The sequence below is a fragment of the Podarcis muralis genome, chromosome 17 (genome assembly GCF_964188315.1).
Source record: "Podarcis muralis chromosome 17, rPodMur119.hap1.1, whole genome shotgun sequence".
Lineage (NCBI taxonomy): Eukaryota > Metazoa > Chordata > Lepidosauria > Squamata > Lacertidae > Podarcis > Podarcis muralis.
Window position 1 is genome coordinate 227,914 of NC_135671.1, and position 25,941 is coordinate 253,854.

Genomic DNA, 25,941 nt, shown 5'->3' on the forward strand with positions numbered 1-25,941 from the left:
TCGCCGCGAATTTTGTTGCCCGCCCGGTTTCGCCTCCGCCTCCGCGGGCCCCGCCTGCCGCCTCTTCCGGGTCCAGTTACAACTTCCGCTCAACTCCGCCTGAAGACGCCGCGACGCAACCGGATTCTCGAGGGCGGGACTTTGGGAGGAGGGCGGGAGCATCTCGCGGCCTTGCCCAATCACAGCTCCGCCTGAAAGCCCCGGATGTCCAAATGGGAGGTGGCGCCGGCCGTAACCAGGAAGTGCGGTCTCCAGGCGGACGTCGCGCTCCCTTCCTCGGGCATGCGCACTCGGGCGGCGCTTCTCCTGTCAGCGCGGCCGGCGAGTCTCCGCAGGGAAGCAGCGCGGCGCCGGCCAGCGGGATGCGCTTCTCGCCGCCCGGAGACCCGCCGCCGCCGCCGCCTCGCAAGCCGCCGCCGCCCCGGTCATGGACGTGGAGGAGGCCTTCGCTCAGGTGGGCCAGATGGGGCCCTTCCAGGTCTGGCTCTGCGTCTTGCTGGCCGCGCTGCTCCAGGTGAGGAAGCCGGACGGGGCCCAGGGACGGAGGGAGGGAGGCAGGGAGGAGGCGGCCCAGCCGTGAGGCAAGGGGAGGCCCCCGAGGAAGCGGAAACCGGAGAGGCCGAGAAGGGAAAGGGACCTCCAGAGGCATCTAGTCCAACCCCCGGCAACGCAGGGATTCGCCACGGTTGCAGCGTAGTAGGAGTAGTAGTAATAGTAATAATAATAATAATAATAATAATAATAATAATAATATTTATACCCCGCCCATCCGGCTGGGCCTCTCCAGCCACTCTGGGCGGCCTCCAACGGAATATTAAAATACAATAACCTATTAAAGATTAAAAGCTTCCCTATGCAGGGCTGCCTTCGGATGTCTTCTAAAAGTCAGGTATTTCCTTGCCATCTGATGGGCGGGTGCCACCACCGAGAAGGCCCTCTGCCTGGTTCCATGTCACCTCACTTCTTGCAGTGAAGGAACCACCAGAAGGCCCTCGGCGCTGGAGCTCAGTGTCCAGGCTGGACGATGATGGTGCAGATGCTCCTCCAGGATCTGCCTGCTGCTTGGTGGCCCCCCACCGAATGCTTTCCCCAGGGAGGCTGACCTGGCACCTTCCTTGCCTACCTTTAGGCACCAGGTGGAAATGTTTCTCTTCAACCAGACATTGGACTGCTGTGGCCTTTTAAATGTGCCTCTGGGGTGGTGGTGGTGGTGATTAGTTTGTCTTGCTTTTGCCTGTGTTTTATTATGTGTCCTGTGTTTTCGTTTTGTCTTTTTATGTTGTGAACCGCCTTGTGATCTTTGGAGGAAGGGCGGTGTGCAAATTTAGTAAGGATTAATAACAACAATAACGCCCACCTCTGCCGTGGCCTCATGGTGAAAAGGAGGTGCTGCTGGTCTCCTCCCACCCCTGAGCCCAAAATGGTTAGAGTGTTGGCTACGACCTTGGAGACCGGGGTTCAAATCTCCCGTTCCGCCATGAAGCTCGCTGGGTGGCCTTGGGCCGGTCACCATGTCTCAGCCTAACCTCCCTCACGGGACTGTTTGTTGTGAGGGTGAAACAGGGAGGAGGAGAGCCATGTGCAGCACCTTCAGCTCCTTGGAGGAAAAGGGGGTATATAAATGTAAGGAATAAATAGTGGGGGCTGCTCTCTGGGGTCTCCTGGGCTTTGCACCTACCTGGCAGGATTCAGCGCACCCCCTTCCAACAATGGCCTTTGATTCCCATTTCAGCCTTCAGGGGAGGTTGATTTGATCCCCCCTCTTTCTCTCTAATGTAGATCTTCACTCACCCCTTCTTCCCTGGTGTGTGTGTGTGTGTGGGGGGGTGAGTCCTATTTTGTGGTTTGCCTGTGGTGCCAAAATGTATTGGGCTGGCCCCGGCACCAAGTAGATGGGTAGCCCTAAGGGTGACAATCGCTTGGACAGTATCGCCTCAAGGAGAGCCACTTTGGTGGTGGTGAGTGCAGTGGCAGAGCTTCATGCTCCGGCACCGGGGGGGGGGGGCGGAGAGCAGGCGGGGGTGGGGCTGGCGCACGTCCCGGGGACATGGCACATCGCCTGTGGGGGCGTGGCGCCCAGCGTGGGGGGGGGCAGCCGCGATGGCACCCCACCGATATTGCACTGCCAGGGGCGGTGTGCTCCCCCCGCACTCCCCTTCCTCTGCCACTGGGTGAGTGTTCCTGTGTAGTTCGTGGCTGTCACACAAAGCCCAAAGGTGAATTGAAAACTACCCTTCAAAACTGTAATTGGAAACAGACAGGCACCTCCATTTTTTTGCTGGCCATGGCAAGCCTTTCTCCAACCTTGCAGCTGCAGAATTGGGTTTGGCCAGCAGTGCAGAGATCCCTTCTCTCTCTCCTTTCTCCCTGCCTCCCCTGGGTGAGGAAAGCTGAAGATGCTGTGGCTATTGTAGGCTGAGCTTTGCCAAACCCAACAGCCGGACCCAGGAAGCCTCCATATACTGAGTGTGGAGCTAAGCTCTGCAGCTAAGCAGCCAAACCAATAAAACACTGCCAGCTGTGCTAGCTCTGGAGCTGGGAAGTGAGGTGGTGGCTGCCGTAGGTGCCCTGGAGCAGCTCGGCCACTCACGGCCATGTCAGCAAGCCTTCAACACCCTTCTCAGTCCTAAAGTTGGACCTGGAGATGTTTCCCTGAGGAGGAATCATTCTGGCAAGCACAGTTTTAGCCAGCCCAAAAATATGGCTCCCTGGAAATTGTTCCACTCTGATCTTGGCTTTCTCCAAGACCACATGGATACTCATGACTGAGAAGGCCTAATTCGCATTCAGGTTGTAAGTTTATGTCTGGTCTGTACTATTTCAGTGTACTCACAAAAATCTTTGTTGACTAGAAACAAGTTTGTTTAGCTTATAACTCATCTCGACGTGTGTGTGTTTTTCTTGGAGAAAACTTATTTTGTATGAAAGAACTTGGAATTATGTTGTAGTGTTAGAGAAATCCTTATAAGCAAACGGGACTATTGGTTCTTCAGGTGGCATGATCTAAATTGGTTCTTCAGGTGGCATGATCTAAACAGCAGGTTTTCCTGAGAAAGGCAGCAGAACAAATAAAAACCCCTCTTGGCCCTGTGACTTGAAATCACAGGACAAATGGAAGTGTAGGTGGACCCTGGAATTATGCTTATTGCAAAGGGGTTATATAGCCAAGCAAAAAGAGTATTCATAGGATTGCTGTGAATTGACAAGGTGGGAGAAACATTTCCAAAGCAGATAAACCTGAAATACTGACAATTCTCATTCTGAAAAGCAAATAACCTCTGAGCTATTGTGTAGATATGATCAAGGATATTTGTTATTTAAATGTCAGGAAGTTTTTGTTTGTTCTGGCATTGATTCTGATTCTACTTCTCATTGTTTCAGCTCTATGTGGCCAGTGAAGCAATTCTCATTGCCCTAGTGGGGGCCACACCTCCTTACCACTGGGACCTTGAAGGGACCTCTGCAAATAAAAGCCATAGCAATGAGTCGGCTAGCGAAGAAAGAGCTTTTGGGAAGTGGCTCCTGACGGCCAATGGGAGTGAAGTTCAGAAACACATACACTTTAGCAGCAACTTTACATCAATAGCCTCTGAGGTAATTGAGCCAGGATTGTTGTGGGGATCTTGGCACTTAACCTTCTAAATTATTGCTACAAAATTGTAGGTGATCCATTAGAGAGAGAAAATCCAAATTCTACAGTAATGTAAGATGCACCAAGTAAGATGTCCAAAAACAGTGAACAAGCTTTTCTACAGCTCTCTTAATCAGGCTGAGCAACACAAGCAAAATGGGAAGGAAGAGGTCAGAGAATATGGTACAACCAAAATTCTGTCTTGCACCTGGTAAAGGTCAAGGGACACCTGACCATTAGGTCTAGTCGTGACTGACTCTGGGGTTGCGGTGCTCATCTCGCTTTACTGGCCAAGGGAGCCGGCGTACAGCTTCCGGGTCATGTGGCCAGCATGACTAAGCCGCTTCTGGCGAACCAGAGCAGCGCACGGAAACGCCGTTTACCTTCCCGCTGGAGCGGTACCTACTTATCTACTTGCACTTTGACGTGCTTTCGAACTGCTAGGTTGGCAGGAGCAGGGACCGAACAACGGGAGCTCACCCCGTCACGGGGATTTGAACCGCCGACCTGATCGGCAAGTCCTAGGCTCTGAGGTTTAACCCACAGCGCCACCCTATAGTCTTGCACCTAGCAGAGACTAATTAAGTCTGTGAACCTGGGCTCAAATCCTACTTAGCCAAGTAGTAAGTTCCCTGGGTGACCTTTGGTCAGCCACTGTCAGCCTAGCCTACCTCACAGGGTTGTCGTGAGGATAAAATATGGGTGGATAGAACTATGTATACAACACTGAGTTCTTTGGGAAAGGTGGGATATAAATGTGATAAACAAATGAATTTCCTGCATTCCCAAATTGAGATTGCTACAGACCACAGCCTTTTGGACTGCATTATTAATCTCTTCCTCTCCCACTGCCCTGCCATTTTGCTTAGGGTCCAGGGAAAAGAAGAGTTAAAGGTTTGCTCGCTATTTTTGTCACATTCTAGTTGGTTCAAAGTAAAGCCTTACCCAAATGTAGCTCTTATAATTTTTCAAAAATAAGTGTTATGATCCTTTCATAAACATTTTGTCTAGATGTGATCAGATGAACATACCCAGTCCTGTGGATATTGGCATCTGAGACTTTTCTAAAAACCACCAGATTAATTCATATAAGCTTATACCGTAATAAATGTGCTAGCCTTTAAGGTTGTTCCTACAAAAACACCTAGCGTGACTACCTCTCTGGAAATCGTGTGTGTGTGTGTGTGTGCTTAAGGGGGAGGAACTAGTTTATGACTCCATAAAGAAGAATAAGATCATTTCTTTACTGGGTTCATGAACAGTGCTATACTTGAATGGCAACTTGAGTGTAGCACAATCTACTTCCTCACGAAGTCTGTTTCACAACAAGCATTGCATAAGTTCATTCCATACTTCAAAGGATATGGTTTGTAGCATTTGTGAAGTATTAATTTCTAATAAGAACTGTGGCTGAAACATATCACTGTTTCTGAGAAGATTAGCACTGAAGCTAAATTATGAAGTGTATGTCTGTTTGCAGGTTTTGGCAATGGAGGTGCTAAACATACTCATTCTCAAAAGACGTGTCCTATTAACAAGATTGCAAAGCCCCCACCTTAATGGATTAAGTTCCTACACTGGAATTGTCATATTAGCCAGTAACAAGTCAACAGAATAATGAGTATGCCTTCAGGAAATGCTTTTGCCAACTACCCCAGAGTGTTTATCCATTGTACAGAAATACACCTAATCTGTACTCCTGTGATCTTTTAAGAGATGCATTTTAAACTTGAAGCATCTCAATATTGGCCTTTCTTTGGAAGTTTTGCCACTCCTGTTTAGCTTCTGTATGTGGTACATGGACAATAAATATGCAATGTTACCTATAGATATAAATCAGTAAGGAGAGAAAAGTACTTTTTATTTACACTAGGAAAGAACTTTTTGTCGGGTGCTAGTTGTTAGGTGCATGATAATGTTAAGGATAACTTATGGATTTCAAAAAGAAGCTCTTCCCTTCTGTGGGATTCTGCCTAACTCTGCTTTTTTCTCCCCCTAGTGGTTTTTAATTGGCAACACATCATACAAGATCAGTGCTGCCAGTTCGTTTTTCTTCAGTGGTGTGTTTGTTGGAGTGATTACTTTTGGACAGCTCTCCGATCGTTTTGGACGGAAGAAAGTCTACCTTGTAGGTAAGCTGTCATCAGAAAAAGATGAAGGAAAAACCCTCCGTCTTTCTTAGCATAGTTGTATTCTCTGCTCTGTCCAGGTATTTTAAAGGAAAGCCGTGAATTTGAGTACTCTATAGACTACACTTCAGATATTGGGAATCTCATCATAGCTTTCTCTTTCCACAATTTGTAGGGTTTAGTCACCTTCTGGGACATTGGAGACTGTTGTAGAGAGAGCAGGGAGTATGGGCTGATAATAAGAGTTTTTTCAATTTCTTGTGAAAAGAATCCATGAATGGGTTTTAATTGGGGCCCAGTTGTCCCATTTGGATTTTGGGGAATTCTCCCTTGTGTCAAATTGGCTAGTGACCTTGTGGTGCTTTGCACTGTGCTGCTTTTCTCTTCCAGCAATGTGTGCTTCTTACTTCAAGAACTCCAGATGGTCGTGGTGATCTGCAGGATTTTGTTGCAGTTTCTTTTGTGGCTCAGTCTGATCTGCATTGTGAAGAGAAACTTGCAGCCCTATAGTTCTAACCTACTTGTCGGAAGCAAATAAAACAGCTAAATTCCTGTTACTCAAATATTCTGGATATTTATTTGTTATCCGAAATATTTGTAGCTTGCCTTCTTACTCACACATGGATCCAAGAAATTTAAACGATAACATGGGATTAGTTCACCCTCTCTAACTGAAGGCTCACAAACATAGTTACCAGTTCACTTTTGGTATAACACACACCCTGGCACCAGGAACATCTAACAACAGATGACAGTTACAAGAGGCAAGGTTTGCCTTTGCCTGGGCTGCTGATCTTAAGTGTTGCCTCAGCTGCTCCATCTTTCTCTCCTTAGCAGCCCCCAAGCAGCAAAAAGGGCTGTGGGGACAAGATGGCAACATTCCTCACCCTGGCTCAGATATTTTGGCTGTTGCTGCCAGCTCCTAAAGCCCTGGCAAGCCCAAGGTAAATAATTGCCTTTAAAATGGCCACTAGGAAAGCCTGATAGCAGCTGGCTATTAAAATGGGATAATCATGTGCACTATTCATTGCAGAATTAGAATCCATTTAAAGATATGGGAGCTGCTGATTTTTAAAAAGAGAGAGGATAATTGTAAAACATGATTCCCTCCATCGGGTGTGTCTTATCCATAAAGCGACCAGACAGCGTATCCCATCATATGTAGAGAGAACTTTTGTGTAAGATACGGTCAGCTATATTTTTCATGAACAAACACTACATGTGCTTTCTTGAGCAACCAAGCAGAACTGCATTAAAATATTGGACTGTGTCCACAGTGGCTAACTTTGGAAAAAGGGGAAAAAACAACAACCACCATTTTCTTCTTGGGAGATGTTCTGAAGGAAATTTTTGTTTGCCTTCCAGGTTTTGCCCTTGACATTTTGTTTGCTGTTGCTAATGGATTCTCCCCTTCGTACGAGTTCTTTGCAGTCTCTCGCTTCTTGGTGGGAGTAATGAATGGCGGGATGTCATTAGTGGCTTTTGTCCTCCTGAACGAATGTGTGGGCACTGCTTATTGGGCTTTGGCAGGTACAACATTTAATTACTGATCTTGATATTAAAAGCTTAAAAAAAATTCTGGCAGCAAATCCAAATTTTAATTCATGTTTGAGAACTGCTTTATACATTATGAGATTGACAGGCACATCCAGGTAATCTGTATGCATCCAGCCATTGATTAATTGATTGATTGATTACCATGTGCACACATGCTTTTGTTGGAAGCTGAGACTTGCTCTTGCTTCCATCAGTTTGTAGACAGGGTAAAAAAAAAAAATAGCTTGCATGTTATGGTCATGGTGTATCCTCCAACTGTAACGTGTGAAGTAGTTTATGTTCCCTGTATGCATACGATTGATCCTTCAGCCACAAAGCTCTGCAAACTTTCTGTTGTAAAATGCTAAGCATTCTGATTCTTACACATTTAAAATACTAGCACAAACTTCAGCCTCTGTAGGATGAGGATAACATACCTAATATATCACGTGTCACACTGCCTAAAATTCTCAGTCCAGTTCTGCTCATGCCATTTCACCCGCAAAGTTGTTGACCTTTTTTTTGTTTTTGTTTTTAGGAAGACCTCACAAATAGTGATTTTAAGAACAGGTTGTAGCATAATTTGTCTTCTCTTTCCATCTTAAATTATCTTTATCTTTGCATCTTTCTTCAGGTAGCCTTCTTTGCCTGTCTGTTTTGTGTTAGCAAACATCATTAAATGGTCAATAACTCTTTTTTCCCTGTCTGCCTTATGTTAGGATCAGTTGGTGGCCTCTTCTTTGCTGTGGGAATTGCCCAGTATGCTTTGTTAGGATATCTCATTCGCTCCTGGAGAATACTAGCAGTTGTGGTTAACCTGGAGGGAACAGTAGTCTTCCTCCTGTCTCTGTAAGTTACCTACCTTAAAATTGTTCTGGTGGTGTTCATGAAAAGGTGTGAAAATCACTTATCGCTGAATAGAAGTAGTAGTTATCTCTCTTTCTTGCACCCCTTTAAAGTATTTTAAGCTGTTTGATTTCTACTTTCCCTGAACCTACTTTCTCTAAGCCTGGACATAGATTTAGCCTCTTCTCATAGGATATTTCTAGACTCTTTCATCTTAACAGTCCTTAGAATCCTTTTCAGTGTCTGTCTTGACGTGTGCTCCCCAGAACTGAACACAAAGATTCAGGATGTGGTTTTAGCAGTGCTAAAGGGAAAAGGAATACCACAGAATTGTGCCAACACTGCTCCTGTTCACACAGCATAGGGTTGACCTTGGCCTTGTGCGACAGCATCACCTTTTGTCTTGTTAGTTTTATCCCCTCTGCTCCCTTAAATCTGTCTTTGAAGTGTTGCTGCCTTGCCAGATTCCAACCATTTGAAGTGCCATTGTGTGGTTTTTTCCTGCTTGGTCTTCCTTCCTTTATGTTCTGATAAACTCTGCCAAGTTCTGATCATCCAAGTTAGTTGCCAACTGTCCCAAGATTTCATAAGCTGTAAGCTTCAGACTTCTTTCCCTTAATGTCATCAGTAGCCACTGCTTTAGAGGTAGGCTTTCAGTTACATAGAGGCGGACACCTGTTAGGATGAAGACAGACGTAGGATTTGAAGAGCGTTTGCAAGAGGCATTTCATCTACATTATAAACTGGCATTGACATCTGTAATATACAGACACACATTAAGTTGAGCACTGCATCAGCCTTCAGTCTTGCTTCTCTCGTGCTTCTAGCAAGTTGCTTATTTCTTTCCCTTTTTTTGATGATGCATATAAATTTGCTTATTCATTCAAATGAGGAGAAAAAGTTTGAAAATCAGTTGCAAAACTGCTCTGGAATTTTGGGTGGTAGGGAAGGTGCTTGATTGATGTAGGACGTACATGTCCACCAAAACTGACTTTTCCTTGTTGAAAGTAAATTCCTTTTTTTTTTTTTTTAGAGTTCAGTTGAAAGGGCACATGTGTGAGGGAGACAGAGAGTGAGTGACTGGATGTATTTAGCAAACGGTCTTGGTTGCCTCGGTGTTACATATGAAATTACCTGACCAGGTGGGGAAGTTCCTCCATGGGCCATGATGATGGATGTGGGAGGCTGATTCCAGTTGGGTTTGCATTTGACACCAAATTTAAAAGGCACAGGGAGTGCACTTGAAGGCCCCTCACTGTTCCTTTGCAAAGGCATCTTTACCTGTGGCTGCCCCACACCTGATGACATGTGGGCGTGGCTTGGGGGAAATGGCTTCGTGGGCCAAATTAGGACCTCCATCAGCCTAATTTGCCCTACGGGCTAGAAGTGTTTCCCATGCTTGTCTTGTGCAAATTGAAAACTTCAAGCAGCAATGAAAAATGGATGGTTTCAATAAGGCTGCAGTGACTTTATTTGGAGAAGCCCAAGTCTGTTTTGGGGGAGTGCTAGTGCACATCTGCCATTCAGTCATACGCTGGTGGCAGGATAGAGCATGGTCAAGCAATGCATAATCTTTGAGCGCAATGTGGTTCCTAGTACAAGACCCAGGTTTTACATTTGCCCATTGTGGTTTTCCTTTATTTTGCATAGCATTATTTGGTTGATTGCAGGAGGCTTTAGGCAATTCATACCTGGTGAATTGAAGTTGCTCCCTTGCTACCACAGTGGATAGAAGTCCACAGGCACCTATAATCTTCAAAAATTAGCAGCAGCCTGATTGCTAAACGCAAATAATGTGAAGGCCTTTCCCAAGATACATCTGTGCAATCCAGACTCTATCTGAAATGTCCTAATTTCTTCTTCAAAAATGTTTCTAGTCTTATTGGGTGCAGAGTAGCTTGACAAATTAAAGGTTCAGGGAGAATGTATTTCCCAAATAATTATGTGATTAATCATTTCGAAGACCATACTACTAGTTTTAAGGTTTTCAATACAGTGCAATTTTGTACACACTTACTCAGAAATAAGTTCTAATAATAAATAATAATAATAATAAATTTTATTTATATCCCGCCCTCCCCAGCCGAAGCCGGGCTCAGGGCGGCTAACAACAATAAAACAGTACAAAAGTACAGCATAAACAACACTCTAAAATCATTCATTATAAAATTAATTCTACTATGTTCAACAGGGTTTCCTCCAAGGTAAGTGTGCAGAGGGTTGCAGACTGAATTAAAGAATAGAATTGTAGAGTTGGGAGGGGCAATGGGGGTCATCTAGTCCAACCCCCTGCAGTGCAGGAATCTTTCACCCAATGTGGGGCTCGAACCCCTGACCCTGGGATTAAAGAGGCTCAGGCTCTACTGCAGATATAAGTAATTACAAGCATAGTTTAATTCATAAATACTTTAAGTAGGTCAAAATAGTCATAATAGGTTATGAAATAAAGAAATACTTGAAAAAGGAAAGAAGTAAACTCTTTTAAATCTAAAAGTATAATAAAATAATAATCGTTTTACAATAAGGTAAATAAATTGTACATATGCATATTCTACTGAAACTTGTTCTAAAACACAATCACCATTACCTAGCACTCTAAAAAATCTATATAGTGTTGCCTCTCTTATGTAGAATGCTGACAGATAACACCAAAACATCCCAGATATTTTTGACACATTCTGAAATGGAAGGAACTGAGCCCCCCCCCCCCCCCCCCGACTTTTGCAATATTTATCTTTGCTGCAAATAATAAATTTACTGTTACTTCCATATTGTCTTCAAGAATTACATCCTTTAAATAACTTACCTAATAATCCAAAAACTTTATTGTTATCTGATATTCTAATACTTCTGAAATGACATTAAAATTGTGTTCCAATATACCTGAATTGTTGTGCAACTCCAAAATATATGAAAAATTCACTTGTGACATACTATATCTCCAACTCTTGTCCTGAACTGAAGGATATATTTTGTTCAGTCTATCTATGGCCAAATACCACTGATAATAAAAGTGAAGCAAGGAATCTTAGCATCTGACTGAGAATGTTGATGATATATGTGATCTACAATTTTTAAATAAAAATACATGTTCATTACAGAATATTATGACAATGATAATTTATTATTTGTATTGTTATTACAGAATATGCGTATTTTGAATAGTAGGGAGATGAACTGTGTCAGTGTCAAGTGCTATTCTCAATACTTTTCCATACCACTGCTTTCACACTACTTTTTCAAGTTCTGTATTAAGTTTACGTTTGCACAGTCAGAATTTTCCTAAATTAGCTTAACATGGCTGCATTCAGTGCATGGTTGTGAGCTGCAGTCCTACAAAACTGGTCTTGTTTATCCCTGTGCAAAGCGGCAAAGATTGAAGTCTATTTGCAGTATAAAACTTGTTAATGATTGTGCTTTTTTCTTTTTTACCAGAAGTGCCAATATTGAGTAGTAAAACGACTCTTAACGCCATCTGGGGAATGTTTTCTCTCTTTTTGTCCTTTGTAGATTCATTCCTGAATCACCTCGGTGGTTGTATTCCCAAGGACGGCTGAGTGAAGCGGAAGATTCCCTCTACCTCATTGCAAAGAGGAACCGCAAACCAAAGTGCACTTTTTCCCTTAAACTCCCTACTGAGCGGAGTTATAAAGAGACCAGTAGCATCCTGGACCTGTTCCGGTACAAGATCCTTTTGGGACGTACTCTGATCATGATGTTCATCTGGTACTTACGCTATCTTTTGATCTGATTTTGAAATTGCTACTACTGTACTGTTCAAATACAACAAGATAGGCATGTTCTGTCTTTCTGGGGGGAAATATGTTACAGCCCCAAACTCTTTTTTAAAAAAACAGGCTGCAAAACCCATTTGGAGTTTTATGCTTTTAAATATTTTTTACAAGAACAAAAAAAAACTGTAGAATATCGAAGATCAGAGCCTGTGGGATTATTTAGTACATAATTACACAAAGACCAAGTGGTCCTTGAATGGTAGAGTAAAAATCATTTTGTGAGCACATTTTCCATGTGGCTTGACATTTTAATACGAATCTTACAAGACAGTTTGAGTAATGTCTCTTTGTTAAATAGCTGAAAGACCCCTGACATGTGCAAATGTGGTTTATGTTGTCTGGATCAAAGCAGAACCTTTTTGTTTTGTTTTGTTTAATGAAAGAAATAAGACATGGAGGTTCAGTGATCTGAATGGAAAGGTTGGCTTTAGGTGCTTGTAAAGAAAGCAGTTTCTCCCATGGAAGGCAAATGGAGAACACCGAAGGAGGGAGGTGCCAGGGGGTGTGGATGTTTAGTGTGCTTTTTCTCGACTTTTAGCTTCAATGGTCTGCTATTTTCAAGCCTGTCATTTAGACTAGCAAGGATCGCTCAAGGGTCCCCGGGTGCTGATTCAGTGGACCTGATAATCTAAAAAAAATAATAATAAAATACCCTGCCTGGAAATGCTTTAGATACCCAATGCCAAAATGTAATTCGTATTTATATTGCCTTGATCATGCATTTGTTATGCTGATATTGTACTTGACCTTAAAAGCCCTTTGCGGCCTAGGACTCTCATACCTACGGGACTGCCTCTCCTGGTATGCCCCGCGGAGGACCTTAAGGTCCATAAATAGCAACACCCTAGAGGTCCCGGGCCCTAAGGAAGTCAGATTAGCCTCAACCAGAGGCAGGGCCTTTTCAGCACTGGCTCCGGCCTGGTGCAACGCTCTGCCTCATGAGACCAGGGCCCTGCAGGATCTGATTTCTTTCTGCAGGGCCTGTGAGACAGAGTTGTTCCGCCTGGCCTTTGGCTTGGAGCCAGCCTCATCCCCTCCCCCTCTTTCCTTTTCCTTCTGTGAAAAGGAATAGACCCCTATCTTGGGACTTCCCTGGCTTTTCTGGCCCATGGAGGACCAGTCTGGATAGTTGGCCTTGGTGAAGATTTGACGTTTTCTCCCCCCAAACAGTTTTTGATCTGGGCTTCCACTGAAATGAGGCTGCATTTTAAGTAGTGTTTTAATCTTGTTTTTAAGTTGTATTTTAATCAATTGTTTTCATACCTGATGTTAGCCTCCCTGAGCCCGGTCTTGGCCGGGGAGGGCAGGATATAAATAAAATTAAATAAATAAAAATAAATATCGAGAAGCCCCAGTCAATAAGTTCCATGCCTAAAGCATAACATCCTTCTCTGAGTTCAAGGTTACAGCTACTCTATAGGCAGAAAACTAGAAGAAGCAACTTTGCATTTTACATCTCTTCCTTTTTACTCGCTACAGGTTCGTATGCAGCTTGGTTTATTACGGTCTTACTCTCAATGTGGGTGACCTGGGTGGCAGTGTCTATGCCAACCTGGCTCTTTCTGGGCTAATAGAGATTCCAGCATACCCTCTCTGCATCTACTTGATTGGCCGAAAATGGTGAGTGTTGGAATGCTAGATAAATTTCTTTTTTACCTCTTTCTTTCTTTCTTTCTTTCTTTCTTTCTTTCTTTCTTTCTTTCTTTCTTTTGAGTGGCAGCAGCAGTGGGTGAGGTTGTGGCTACCTCCCAATACATGTGGGAATGCAACGTGCATGAAAAACTTTTTTTGTCATGCTCCGGAGGGGTAGCCTTGTTAGTCCATTGCAGGAAACACTACAAAGAGTTTTGTAGCACTTTAAAGACTGAAATATTGTGAATGTGGCATGCATATCTCTCTTGAGGTGGTGTTGTGGTGTGTCTCGTCACATGGGGTATATTGCAAGACCTGGCACATGACGAATCTCACGATGTGACATGACATGGTGTTTCACATCACTTGGCATTAAGTGGCACATGATGTGACAACCTGACATGATGGTGCATGAAGTAGTATATCTCATGAAGCATTCATGCACAGGTATAGAGGAATTACTATAAATGGGCCCCAAAGGGAACGGAATATAGAAGATCTAGTAGGTTTATGATGACTCCCAACGATAGTAATTGGTGACAGCACAAGTCTTCCTAGGTTTGCTCTCCTAATTTAACACCCGTAGTGGGTGTTTCAAGTTAAGACCGAAACAAAACAAAACCTAATAAGAAATCCTAGTTCAATTTTCTTTCCTGGTGACTCCTTTTAAAGTTTTTGTTGTTGATGATGATGGTGACAAGTGGTAATTAGGAATTTGGGTAATAGGTGCCTGAGATGATTTTGACATTCTAAGAGATACTTATCTTTATCTCTGCTTCTCTTCAAAAATCTGGAATAACTTTGTTGACTGAAGAGTAATACACTTCCTGCACTGAAGTCCTGCTTGTAAAGGGAGCTTGTTTTCTATTTGCTTTGCATTTTCATTGTTCTCTCTCTTTCCGGTTCTTCAGGTTTGGCCGTAAACGGACGCTTGCAGCATTTTTGTTCCTGGGAGGACTGGCCTCTCTTATCGTCATGTTTCTTCCACAAAAGAAAGGTAAAAGTGAGCCAGTGTGGTGTAGTGGTTAAGAGCGGTAGTCTCCTAATCTGGGGAACCGGGTTCGCGTCTCCGCTCCTCCACTTGCAGCTGCTGGGTGACCTTGGGCCAGTCACACTTCTCTGAAGTCTCTCAGCCCCACTCACCTCACAGAGTGTTTGTTGTGGGGGAGGAAGGGAAAGGAGAATGTTAGCCGCTTTGAGACTCCTTAAAGGGAGTGAAAGGCGGGATATCAAATCCAAACTCTTCTTCTTCTTCTTCTTCTTGTTCTTTTAACTATGGAGCAGACTGCAGGAGCCCAACATCTTGCAGTGAAGCCTTTCTCAAATCTGTAGGGGAGCAGCAATCTCCAGCTGCTTATATGGGGAGTTTTGCCTTGAGCAGCTGGAACCAGACACACAATAAATAACTGATCTTAGAAGCTTGAGAAGTAGTTAAAAATGTACCCCATCTAATTCCCAAGTCCAGCCTCTCTAAGAGTGTCTCCTTTTGAGCCCGCAGCAGAAGACTTGGTCATGTTCACTGGGTCTCTTCTGAGTAAATCTCAGTTGGACACCATGAAGGGAACCGTTCCTCTTCTGTGAACACAACATTAAATGGCGCTTCTCTTCAGTTCCCCAGTACAAGGCCAGGTGGCCGTTTGACCAGAGTGTGCTTTCTGTCAAACAGGCTCCCTGAAACTACTCCTCCTTTGATAAAATGGGAACAGGCTGGTTTTCCTGTTGCCTAGCAAGGGGGCGGCGGGGGGGGGGGGTCAACTTTCAGCCTAAAGCCAAAAGGCCATCCTTGCTTACTACAGCATCTTTACAAGCTTTGCATTTCTCCCCCAACAGCTACAGGAGTGTTTGCCATTGTAAACAGCCGCTCATTGTCTTTACTGGGAAAACTGACCATCAGTGCAGCATTTAACATTGTCTACATCTACACATCAGAACTTTATCCTACAGTGATCAGGTAAGACAGGTTCAGTTTGGCGGCTTCTGTTGTCTATATGAGACCACCTGACTTTTCTTCTTCTTGGGAGGCACCGTTCAGTTTAAATTCATAGGTCCTTGTTTTTAGGATGGGTTGCAGTATCTCTCTATAACTGCAGGTCCTTTCCCTGAGGGGCTTGCAGACGAGAATTCGACTTCTCCCCATTCCCAAATGCAAAATTTAAATGTGAACACCCCTGTTTAGCCAAAGAAGTTCACTTGAATGTTAGCTTCCTTTTGTGGGAATGTTGTGGAAAGTAGGAGAGGTTATACTGATTGAATATTATCCCTCCTCACTCATGCTAGTGAGCAAGGAGCAGAGCACCTTCCCTTGCACATTGCTGGAAGCAAGTTGATGGATTCGCGAGAATCATTTAAGTTAAGCAATCCAGTCTGGATTGTTCCTGGTAAATTTCCCCTTTATTTCCCTCTTAAAAAGAATAATAACACGACAGTCTTCTTTAAAAGTAATGGTACTTTCAGTTCACGGTAGTATCCTGAAGGCAGGCTTTATCTTGTAGTTACAGTTACATCTGTAGAGTAAAGAAGTCTGAGCTAGGCCTCAGACTTTCTACCTTGTGACTTCCATCCTCTGTACGGATGAGCCTTGTGCTGCTGGCTGAGAGCCAGCAGAGGAATCCGAAAGTAGAAAATGGTAAATGGTGAAAAGAGGAAGATGGCTGCGTCACTAGCCCTCTTGTAGGGTCTGCTAGGGTCACGCCCATCTACCTGGTCACACACAGGGGGAGGAGGCTCCAGAGCAGGTATGGCAGGAAGTCCTCCCTTCTGGAGCAACATTCTCCTGTGTGTCCACTCTAGGCAACAGGAAATGTTGTATTTGACTGCTTCAGTTATGATACATCCCACACCTTTATTATTTAGTCCGAGGAGTCCATACAGAAATACTAAAGGAGTTTGTTGTTTCTCTGGGATTAAGAAGGCATTCAGAAAGGATGTGTTAAGCCCTTCTGCTACCCAGGAAGGCAAGGAACATGTGACTAACTCTCTGTGCTGCATCCTATCCTCTAGGCTTCTCCCAAGTATGTTCCTTTGCCTTTGCCTGGGACTGAGCTTCTGTTCAACCTCTCTTAGAACTCAGTTTCCCTCCTCATTTTAACATTGGCTGTTCTTCCTTAAAATGTGACAAACTACTTTCTCCTTCTGTTTTACTGCCTTCTCCCTTTTTTTAAAAAATGGCTTCTTTTTTGCTTGTGGCTCAGTTGGTCACACAAGAAGCAGGAGCTGTTAAAAAAAGAAGGGGAGGACACAGCGTCAAACAGCCTTCAGCAAAAAAGCCGCCTTCCAGTTCTGTGGCTGAGCCCTCCACTGGCAGCTCCCACTGCAAACTCATTCATTCTGCTCCAGACCAGGTGGAGCTGCTTCAGCTTCCACTGTACTGGGAAGCCAATTCCTGCTGCCATCAGGGGTGTATCTCTTATCAAGTCTACTTTTGAGTCCTTCCATGCCAGGGAACGAGCAGAACTCATGCAAAACTTCTGGAGAGCTCAGCAGCATTCAAAGGAGAATGATGCTTATCTCCCATATGTGGAGACTCGGGAGTAACTGATGTGGACGGGGGAGGCATTCTGTGCACCATTTTCTGTGCTAGGCACCGTCTCCAGAGGCAAAGGATTCAGGCAGAGCAGAATTTCTCTGCCAGGAGGTTGAACAGCCATCCAAAGCAGATTTTTCATTAGAAAACAGGCAACATTCTACCCCTGCACAAAATAATTCATTCTATTTCTCCTTCAGCCTCCCTTGAATCCACCTCAGTCAATAATATATATATTTATTTAGGTGATTTATAGCCCAGTCTTCATTAAAATTATCCCAGAGCAGGATGTAAAAATTGGTAATACATAATAATACAATATAAAAAAACTAAACCACAGCAATAAATCAAAAGTACATCATAGCACCACAAGAGTGACAGACCATTGCCTCCAGTCAGTTAAGCAAATGCTTGACTAAGTAATGTCTTTACAAGTTGCCTAAAGCCCTCACCATTGAAATATACCACAATCATAGGGGTGAGGAGGGCTATGGAGCCTCACAGAGAACCACCTGAGGCCACATTGCGGAGCATCGTCAGGCTTATTAAATAGATATTTTCAGCAATCTGCAGGTACTCTTCAGGACTTGAAAGCTTAGTCCTAAGCCTACATTACTTAAGGAAAAATGCTTCATGTAAATGTAACTGTTTTATTTCCCGCAGGAATGTTGGAATGGGAGCCTGCTCCATGTTCTCCCGAATTGGTGGGATCATCGCTCCTTTTGTTCCGTCTTTGGTTTGTACCAATTTTTCCTTCTCTTACCCACGCCTTCCCCCAACTGGACAGTAGCAAAATGCAAAGTACATTTTGCGTGGGTTCAGTTTGGCTTTGACTCTGACGTTCAGAATTCTTGAAAATTGCCAGGTGCGTGGGACAGTTGGCTTTGGGGTAGACATGACTTTTGCTGGCTGATGCAACTTTGAAGAGTCCTAAACTCCCCTTGCACATGATAAAGCTGTAGTGATAGCTTCCTGTGAATAAAGAGGTGTGTGAGAGAAAGGGATAGGGGAGGGAAAAGGCAATGCAGAGGTGCCTAAGCATTCAGGTGGACCACCTGCAGCTGGTGGACCTGTTGAAAATAGATGAACAAAGCCACCTTGTAAAGGCTCAGTCCATCGGCCTATTTAGTCAAGTTCTCACTGCTGTGCTTGCCAGCAGCTCTTCAAGAATGTTGCCATCTGAGATCTTTTAAAACCGGAAATATTGATGAGAGTGTGTGCTCTCTCAGTTGAGCCCCGCACCCTCCCCAATGTGGCTGCTTCATTGACTGTTCTACTGCCTCTCTTTGGCAGCTCTCCCTGTTCATATTTGTGAGAGTAGAGTGGGAGCCAGAGCTCCTTCAGTGAGTTTTTGTAATAGTCTGTCATGAGAGTTGTTCTGTTCCTTCCACCCTTGACCCTGACAGGTGTGTCTAGGGCATAGATGTCTGAGTCTGGTTCTTCCCTCTCTTCCATACTATCCCTCTCTCCAGACTCCGTTTTTGTAACTGTGCTCTTGCACTACCCAATTTTTGTTGTCTCTGCATGCATAATTTGGGGTCAGTTCACATGACCAATAGGGACGCGGGTGGCGCTGTGGGCTAAACCACTGAGCCTTTTGGGCTTGCCGATCAGAAGGTTGGCGGTTTGAATCCCCGCGACAGGGTGAGCTCCCGTTGCTCTGTCCCAACTCCTGCCAACCTAGCAGTTCGAAAGCACACCCAAAAATGCAAGTAGATAAATAGGTACTGCTCCGGCGGGAAGGTAAATGGTGTTTCTGTGCGCTGCTCTGATGTCGGTGCTCCATTGCACCAGAAGCGGCTTAGTCATGCTAACCACATGACCCGGAAAAATTGTCTGCGGACAAACGCCGGCTCCCTCAGCCTGTAAAGCGAGATGAGCGCTGCAACCCCAGAGTCGTCTGCGACTGGACTTAACTGTCAGGGGTCCTTTACCTTTACCTTTTTCACATGACCAGTAGATGTGTTGAAGATGTGACTCCTCTAGTGGGTCGCTGCAAATTCTCATGCTGTTGTGTGTGGTTGTTTCGCCACAGTTGCAGCCTGTAACTGGCCCAACGTGTGCTTTGCCAATGCAGAACAGCTGAAAGAAGGTTGAATAGCTGTTAGGTCCTTGCACCATCATTTCACGATTAACATGAACATATTTGAGCCCTAGCTACTACTGCTGCTGTTTGTTATATTTGTTCTTTCTTTTCTTTTTTTACAGAAATCTGTGCAAGGGTCTCTGCCATATATTGTGTTTGGTGTGGCGGGCTTGTTCGCTGGTCTTCTGAGTCTGTTATTGCCAGAAACCCTAAATAGCCCCCTGCTGGAGACGATATCTGATCTACAGGTTTGCTCATATCGGCGGCTAGGAGATGAAGCTGTTTCGCTGCAAACAATGGAAAGCTCACGGGTATGAACCTTTGCCAGTTCCCCTCCTGTTACAAAAGCTGTCAAGTTGAATAGGAAGTCCCAGCTTCTTTAGGGTTATGTAGTGTCTGCCACTGCAGATGGGCTCCAAGAAGAAGATATTAAATATTTAGTTGTGCCTTTTAGATATGTTAACTGCCAGGCAACTGACTACATCCCAGACAAATAGCCACTTTCTCTCTGGTTGCCAGCTTTAGATCAGAGCCTGCTTCCTCCTTTATTTCAAAGGATAGCAACTGTTACCTATTCATTCTTCTCATTGGCCCCCCACAAAAGAATATTAAGTTGGAGAGAAACAACAGGAGGCCCTCATGCTGTTGAACATGTGAAGACAGCATTTCCTAGAGGAAGGGGAGCAGCCACCATGAAGGAAGAGTGTTCTGGCATGCTTATTGTGTCTACAAATGTCCTGTCCTACTCAGCAACAAGAAACAGAAAGGTCGAGCCCAAAGCCCTCTGTCAGCGATGAAGGAAGCAAAATTGACTGGCAGCAGGGTTTGGCTGCCATTTTATTGTCGATCAGAGCTGTGGAGGTTTGGGAAGGGGAAATCAGTGGTGCCAGATAGGTTGAGCGCCTCTCTCATTAAGAGTACAAAGTGATAGCCAGTTCAGGAAGAAATGCAGTCACTTGCCTGCTCTGTGCTTTGTAAAAGTCAGTGGCTTCTTATTCTTGATAGTAAGAGGCGAGCCTCAAAGGTGCCATAATCGTGTTGCCCAGGTTGTCCTGTTTGTAGCGATAGTAATGACATTTTAATGTTCTTTATAGAGTGCTGAAAACACTCACTATGCTTTATTTCTTTATTTCATAAGATTTGTACACTCCTTGATTTGGGGGTGGGGGGACAGCTTCAAAACAGTTGATAAAGAGAATGATCCACTTTAGTATTATCCCATATGGAGGTTTGGGTTGAAGCTGGGTTAGAAAGGCCTGGTGGAAACTGAAAATGACCTAGTGAATAGTCTTGCAAGGCTGAGATTAATCATCTGAAACATTTTACTCGAAACTTGCTGAAGGATAGCTCTGATATCAGAATCTCATTTTCCTTCTAGTCTGACCACGATAGTTCGGCTGGGAGTGGAAGTGAAGATGAAGAGTTCTATGATGCTGATGAAGAGACTCAAATGATCAAGTGATGGATAAAACACTTCCGCTAAATGCTGTGTCCTTTATGAATTATCCAGCCAGCTTTATCTGAACAAACCTAAAAGCCAGGAGCAATCAGTGAGCAGAAGAACCGTACTATTGTGTCTGCTTTTAGGAGAAAAGTAGGACACCGTTGACAGCTCTTGCAAATAGGATGACTGCTTGTCAGTCACAGCTCTGGCAGATGTAGACTGCTCCTGATTTATAGACAAGCAAGGCATTTGCAGGATACACATTGTCTGACAGCACTTGTGAATCCTCGGCTCAACGTTTAGCCAGCTCTCTTCTGCATCTATTGCAGGTTTTTCCCTTGACTTCTTGGAAGTGGTCTGTTTGTTAAGCTTGGATTTTATGCTACCCTGGTGAAACTTGATTGTGGAGAGGCATTGTTAACTATTTAGTGGGGGAAATGTGAAGTACTGCAAGATGTGGCATTTTTTGCTGTCAATGCAATTCCTGGTGGTTCTGCATTGTGTGTGATTTTAATCTTGGGGTAATGCAGAAAGGGGATCAGGCATGGTTCTATATAATAGAGCAAGTCTGCAGAGACCTATAAAACAGACCAACTGATTTAAAAGGCGACTGAATCACAGTAATGGTGGATTCACAACTTCGTTTTAAAAGTTTTTATTTTAACTTGCCTTTGTTGACCTGTTACATTGCCTCTTTTGGATATTTCAGTGCCATTTGTCATGTACGCCTTTGGTGAAGGAGTCATCAAGGTGAGATAACTCATTCTGCTTTGGCCTTACCCTTGCCTTACAAAAACAGTAGGAGCAATTGCGTCTTGCTGGTTAAATGGAAGGGAAGTCTAGCAGGTGTTGCTAATTTGGATTCAATCTGTGTTTGGTTTCTACTTGTCAAGGGACTACAGCTTCATGTTTACAAGGAAGCTTTTCCTTTTTCAGAAGTGTGCGGCTGTGTGTAGCGCTAGACATTTCTTCCTCCCCTTTAGAAAGGAGCAATTTGAGCTGCACAATAATCTACCCAGTGCCATCTCCTCCGTGCTTCAAGCATATTGATACTTACATCGGCTCCCTTTCCCCTCCTGTATTTAATGGGAGAGAAGAGACTTGAGGCCTGAGATGGGAGCTCCTGAAAGCTTTTCCAATCACCACCTGTGATTGCAAGGCAAGGGTGGTTGTGTGTCCATTGAAAGGTTTCCTACTGCTCATGCAGTCATCGTGTTCAGTGGGTTCAGTCTTGACGGATTCAAGATTACACCTAGATACGAAGCATGTATCGTTGCCTCTCTCAACTTGGTGAAGATCTGATAGCTTCCGTTTTGAACCCAGCTCCACATTTGAAACAGAGATGTGCCTAACACTAACTAGGGAACAATGGTCAATGGCATCTGGGCCAGCAGTTCTTGGTGCTTTAGATACTTCTTTGGTTTCCTGTCTTGAGGCAGAAAACTGGAAGACATGGTCTAGGTTAGGAGATCTTTTCCAACCACGGTAGTTGCTCCAAATTGTTTTTACCAAAACTAAAACAGCAGTAGGAGGCCTATCTGTGCTGGCAGGTTTCTACAAGACTAACGGAAGCTCATGCTCCACTTTATAAAGGGACCAATCTTCACAGGATCAACTTCTTTTTAATCAATCCAGACTCACAGACTAGAAGGCATTTTTCTCCTACATTTTGTGTCTAAAGATATTCATGTTCCTGGGCAGGGACTTGATGTTTGGTTGTTTCACTTTTGACTCAAGTTGCAGAAGATCTGATAGCATTTTGTTTTTCCCAGGTAGCCTTTTGGTTTCGGGAGAAGCACATTTTCCTGGCATCTGTTGAGAAAGCAATGCTTTTGCCTAGGACTTAGCTCCAGTTAGGAAGGCCAGGCTGAGCTTGTATGTGTTTCATGGACACCTATTGACAAGTGAACAGCAGCAACACATTCCACTTTCCCTGCTCACAATATTTTATACATCAGCATTTTTCATCATAGTTTCATTTTAGTGGGGAGGTCTATTTCTGAGCTTTATATTCCTCCCAATATGCAAACACACTGTAAGGAAAGGGAGAAGGAGCAGGCAGTCGGCACAACACAGCTCTCCTCCCTCCCTCCCCCCCCCCTTCTGTAGCTGATGGGCTTTGGTTCGTTCAAAACCATTTGCTCCTAACAAATGCAGGAGGGCAGGGGAGACGGGGGGGAAATGTTGTTGGAAAAGTAGAAAGGCTTATGAAAGTTGTCCCTTTTTTTCAGGGACAGAAGCTCAGTCAGAGCTATGAGGTTTCAGAAAATCCCTCCTCCTGAAATTGAAAAGTGGTGCTATCCTTTTGTCTTTTCATTAAGATAAGCGGCATTAAGAGTGCAGTGAGTGCTAGGGTCAGACTACACCAGAAAGGAGAGAACTTGGAAGCCTGCATGCTTACTAGGGATAAAATCCTGTTGAAATTAGAGGGACACACCTTGGTCAGTGTGTGTAGAATTGCACTGTAAGGGAAAATGCTTTTGCAGATTCAAATAAAAATCTGGATTCGTAGGTTTTCCTTCTTGTGTGCAGGTCCTCTTTTAACTGGTTTGTCCTTTGACCTTTCCTCATCAGTTCAAACAGACAGTCTGCTTAAAGAAGTTATTGGGAGCCTGAAACAGGTCCAATATATAAAAACCCTTTAAAATGGGTAAATCGTGATCAGTGATGTAGTGATGCTACTATTGAGCACTTTGAAATCCTCAAATGATCGTTTTTTTTGCTTCAATTAGTTGTTGAAGATAATGCTCGCGTTGCCGTATAATACATATTTAAATACTAAATTCATGTGTGTGTACACACACATACACACCTGGATTAGTAAATGATCTGGCACAGTGGAAATGGAATGCCTTGCCTGGAAGCCAGGAAGGAATGTCTTGACGGAAGAAGGCAGGCCACTTGCAGGTGGATAATTTTCTCTTAGTTTTTCGAAGCCCAGGAAGGAGAGCCTTAGTAGAAAGGAGCACACTCAGGCCAAACAAGAGTATGTGCTCACTTTCCTCGCTTTGTGTGTCTTGAGAGGAGCACTTTTGGATGACATTAGACCTTTTCATTGGAGGCATTGTTACAAAGCAATAAAGTACTGTATATGAGAAACTTACTGGAACACAGCTGCTTTCATCATCTGAATGGGAGATCCAGGGAGGACCACTTCCTAAGCCTTTTCACCTGTGTCTTCTCCTAGCCTAACTATTTTTAGACGGCTGTTCCAATTCATTAAATCTAACATAAGAAAATGAACTTTGGTTTCTCTTGCTTAAAAAATGAAACTGTACACAATGTTTAGGACTTCATAATCCCTGATATAGGTAAACTGTTGTGGAGTCCCATTGAATGGAATTCTGATGACTGCAGTCCCACTGTATATATGAACCAGTCCTCAAGGTGAGAAATCTCTGGGAGGAATGAGAAGGTTTGTTTTTTCTCATAAGCACTTTAATGTCTCTGGAAGGATTTATTACTTTGCAGATAGCACCTAGCCAAAGAAATAAATGTCGAGATCTCGAAAAAGGTACATTTTTATTGTGTGGATATCTAATATAGGCACGGCTTAATGTTAGCCAAATCTGGAGCAGGATAGTTGACTGGAAGAGCAAGGTGCAGAGCTGGCTCTTGAGGGGAAGCTCAAACTGGCTACAGCCAAATCAGTCCCTGGAATGTCTGCTTTAATCGGTCACTGATAAATTTGCTCCTTTGGGGGCATGTTCAGTACGGGGCTAAAGGGCAAACTCATTTGGGAGCTCACAGCTTCTTCAAGTTACCCCAAATATATATATATATTTTAGGGACCAATTTAAGGAACTTGATGCCTTAAATGCTATCAGTTGCTGTTTTGTCACACAAATGGTACTGCACTTAAAAAGCAAAACAAGACCCCTTGCCAACAGATGAAAGGGCTTGACTGGGTGGGATCAGATTGACTGGTGGGATCAGATTCAGTCTGCAGCTCCTGTACTTCGCCAGATCTTGCCATTCTTAACCCTAAATGTTAATTGTTTTTTTAAAATAATGTTTTATTAGTTTTTTTTATACAAAATTTGACATTGTTCAGTTCACATTCAATATAATAATTTCTTACATTTTGACTTCCCATCCTTACGTCCTCCTATTGTAATCCTTTATCTGCTGCCATATCTACCATTTATTTTCCGTTATATTGTAACTTGTATTACAATAATTTATTTCTTCTCCTTCCCTTGCCTAGAATTCTAATCCTGCTCGCGATTTCATTTGACTGTAATTTTTCTTAAATAGTCCAAAAAGAATCTCCGCTCTTTGACAAAAATTTCATCTTTTCGATCTCTTTATTTTTGCTGTCAACTTCGCCATCTCAGCATCCATTCTTCTTTTGTTGGAACTTCTGCTTCTTTCCACTTCAGAAATGTTAATTGTAACTCATTCAAAGATGTCTGTGGAGCCAGTGCAGAGATTTTATCCTGAAGGTGCTTTTATGAACCGTAAATGCTGTTATGTTTCTTAATACAGAATTTGGGGCACTCTGAATACAGGAAACATATGGGCATGTACACTTCTTAACACATGTGAAAAGAGACTCTTGCTATCAAATGTATTTTGTGTGTTGCTAAAATCATCGTCTTGTTCTATACTGGGAAAGGTGTAACTTCCTATGTACTCCATTCCTATACATGCCAGTCCTGTCCTTTTAAATATGTTTGTGTCGCAGTTGAGGATGCTCTTGGTTCAGATGTGTTTTTGTTTTGTTTCCCCATCTCCCCATCCTCACATTTGCCAGATTAATTGCTGAATTTTAAAAACTAAGAGGCAGGCTAGGGTGTAGACAAAGTTTAAGAAAGTTGAATGCAATCTGTGGGAGCTTTGTTTCCAAAGAACTTTACATACATTATTCCATTGCATTCAACACGTTTTTGACCCAGAGACAAAAATTAACACCATGAGCAGCAACCCTGTTTTCAAGTCAGCTTCTGATCTCTCAGAAAGGCAACACTCTTGCCTGAAAATATTTATTCGCATCATTTGGCTTCAGCCCCATAGAATAACAGTATATAGTAGAATTAAAACAGAAATTCACTAGGGAAACCTTTGCCCCACTGGAAATGTTAATGATCTTTGAAAACTGTATGATTATAATTTTACATACCTATGTAAACTCATTAGGACAATTTTACTTGTGTAGGATTTGGCTTGTAGCCTGAGGGTTTAAGATATTTTCCTGTATTGGAAAGCTGTAAAACTGCCTTTGATTTGCACAATCTGTGTAACGTGTGTTTGACTTACTTTGTGCCTTTTCCCTCTTTTCCCACTTCCAAAACCTCAATAAAAACAAGGCCATCTGCAA

At 43.6% G+C, this 25,941-nt stretch overlaps 1 protein-coding gene across 2 annotated transcripts; it reads left to right on the top strand.

Moving 5' to 3' along the window:
• Positions 1-284: 284 nt before the first annotated feature.
• SLC22A15 (solute carrier family 22 member 15) lies at positions 285-25,941 on the top strand. Of its 2 annotated transcripts, XM_028711943.2 has the most exons (12): positions 286-514; positions 3,382-3,594; positions 5,631-5,763; positions 7,126-7,290; positions 8,016-8,145; positions 11,653-11,868; positions 13,416-13,556; positions 14,480-14,565; positions 15,399-15,519; positions 17,755-17,827; positions 19,300-19,488; positions 20,556-25,941. In XM_028711943.2, the coding sequence occupies exons 1-12, from the start codon at positions 428-430 to the stop codon at positions 20,637-20,639; spliced, it is 1,638 nt and encodes a 545-aa protein (XP_028567776.2). In that variant the 5' UTR covers positions 286-427; the 3' UTR covers positions 20,640-25,941. The 2 variants fall into 2 exon arrangements, with proteins under 2 accessions (XP_028567777.2, XP_028567776.2); XM_028711944.2 differs by lacking the exon at positions 7,126-7,290 and having other exon boundaries at positions 285-514.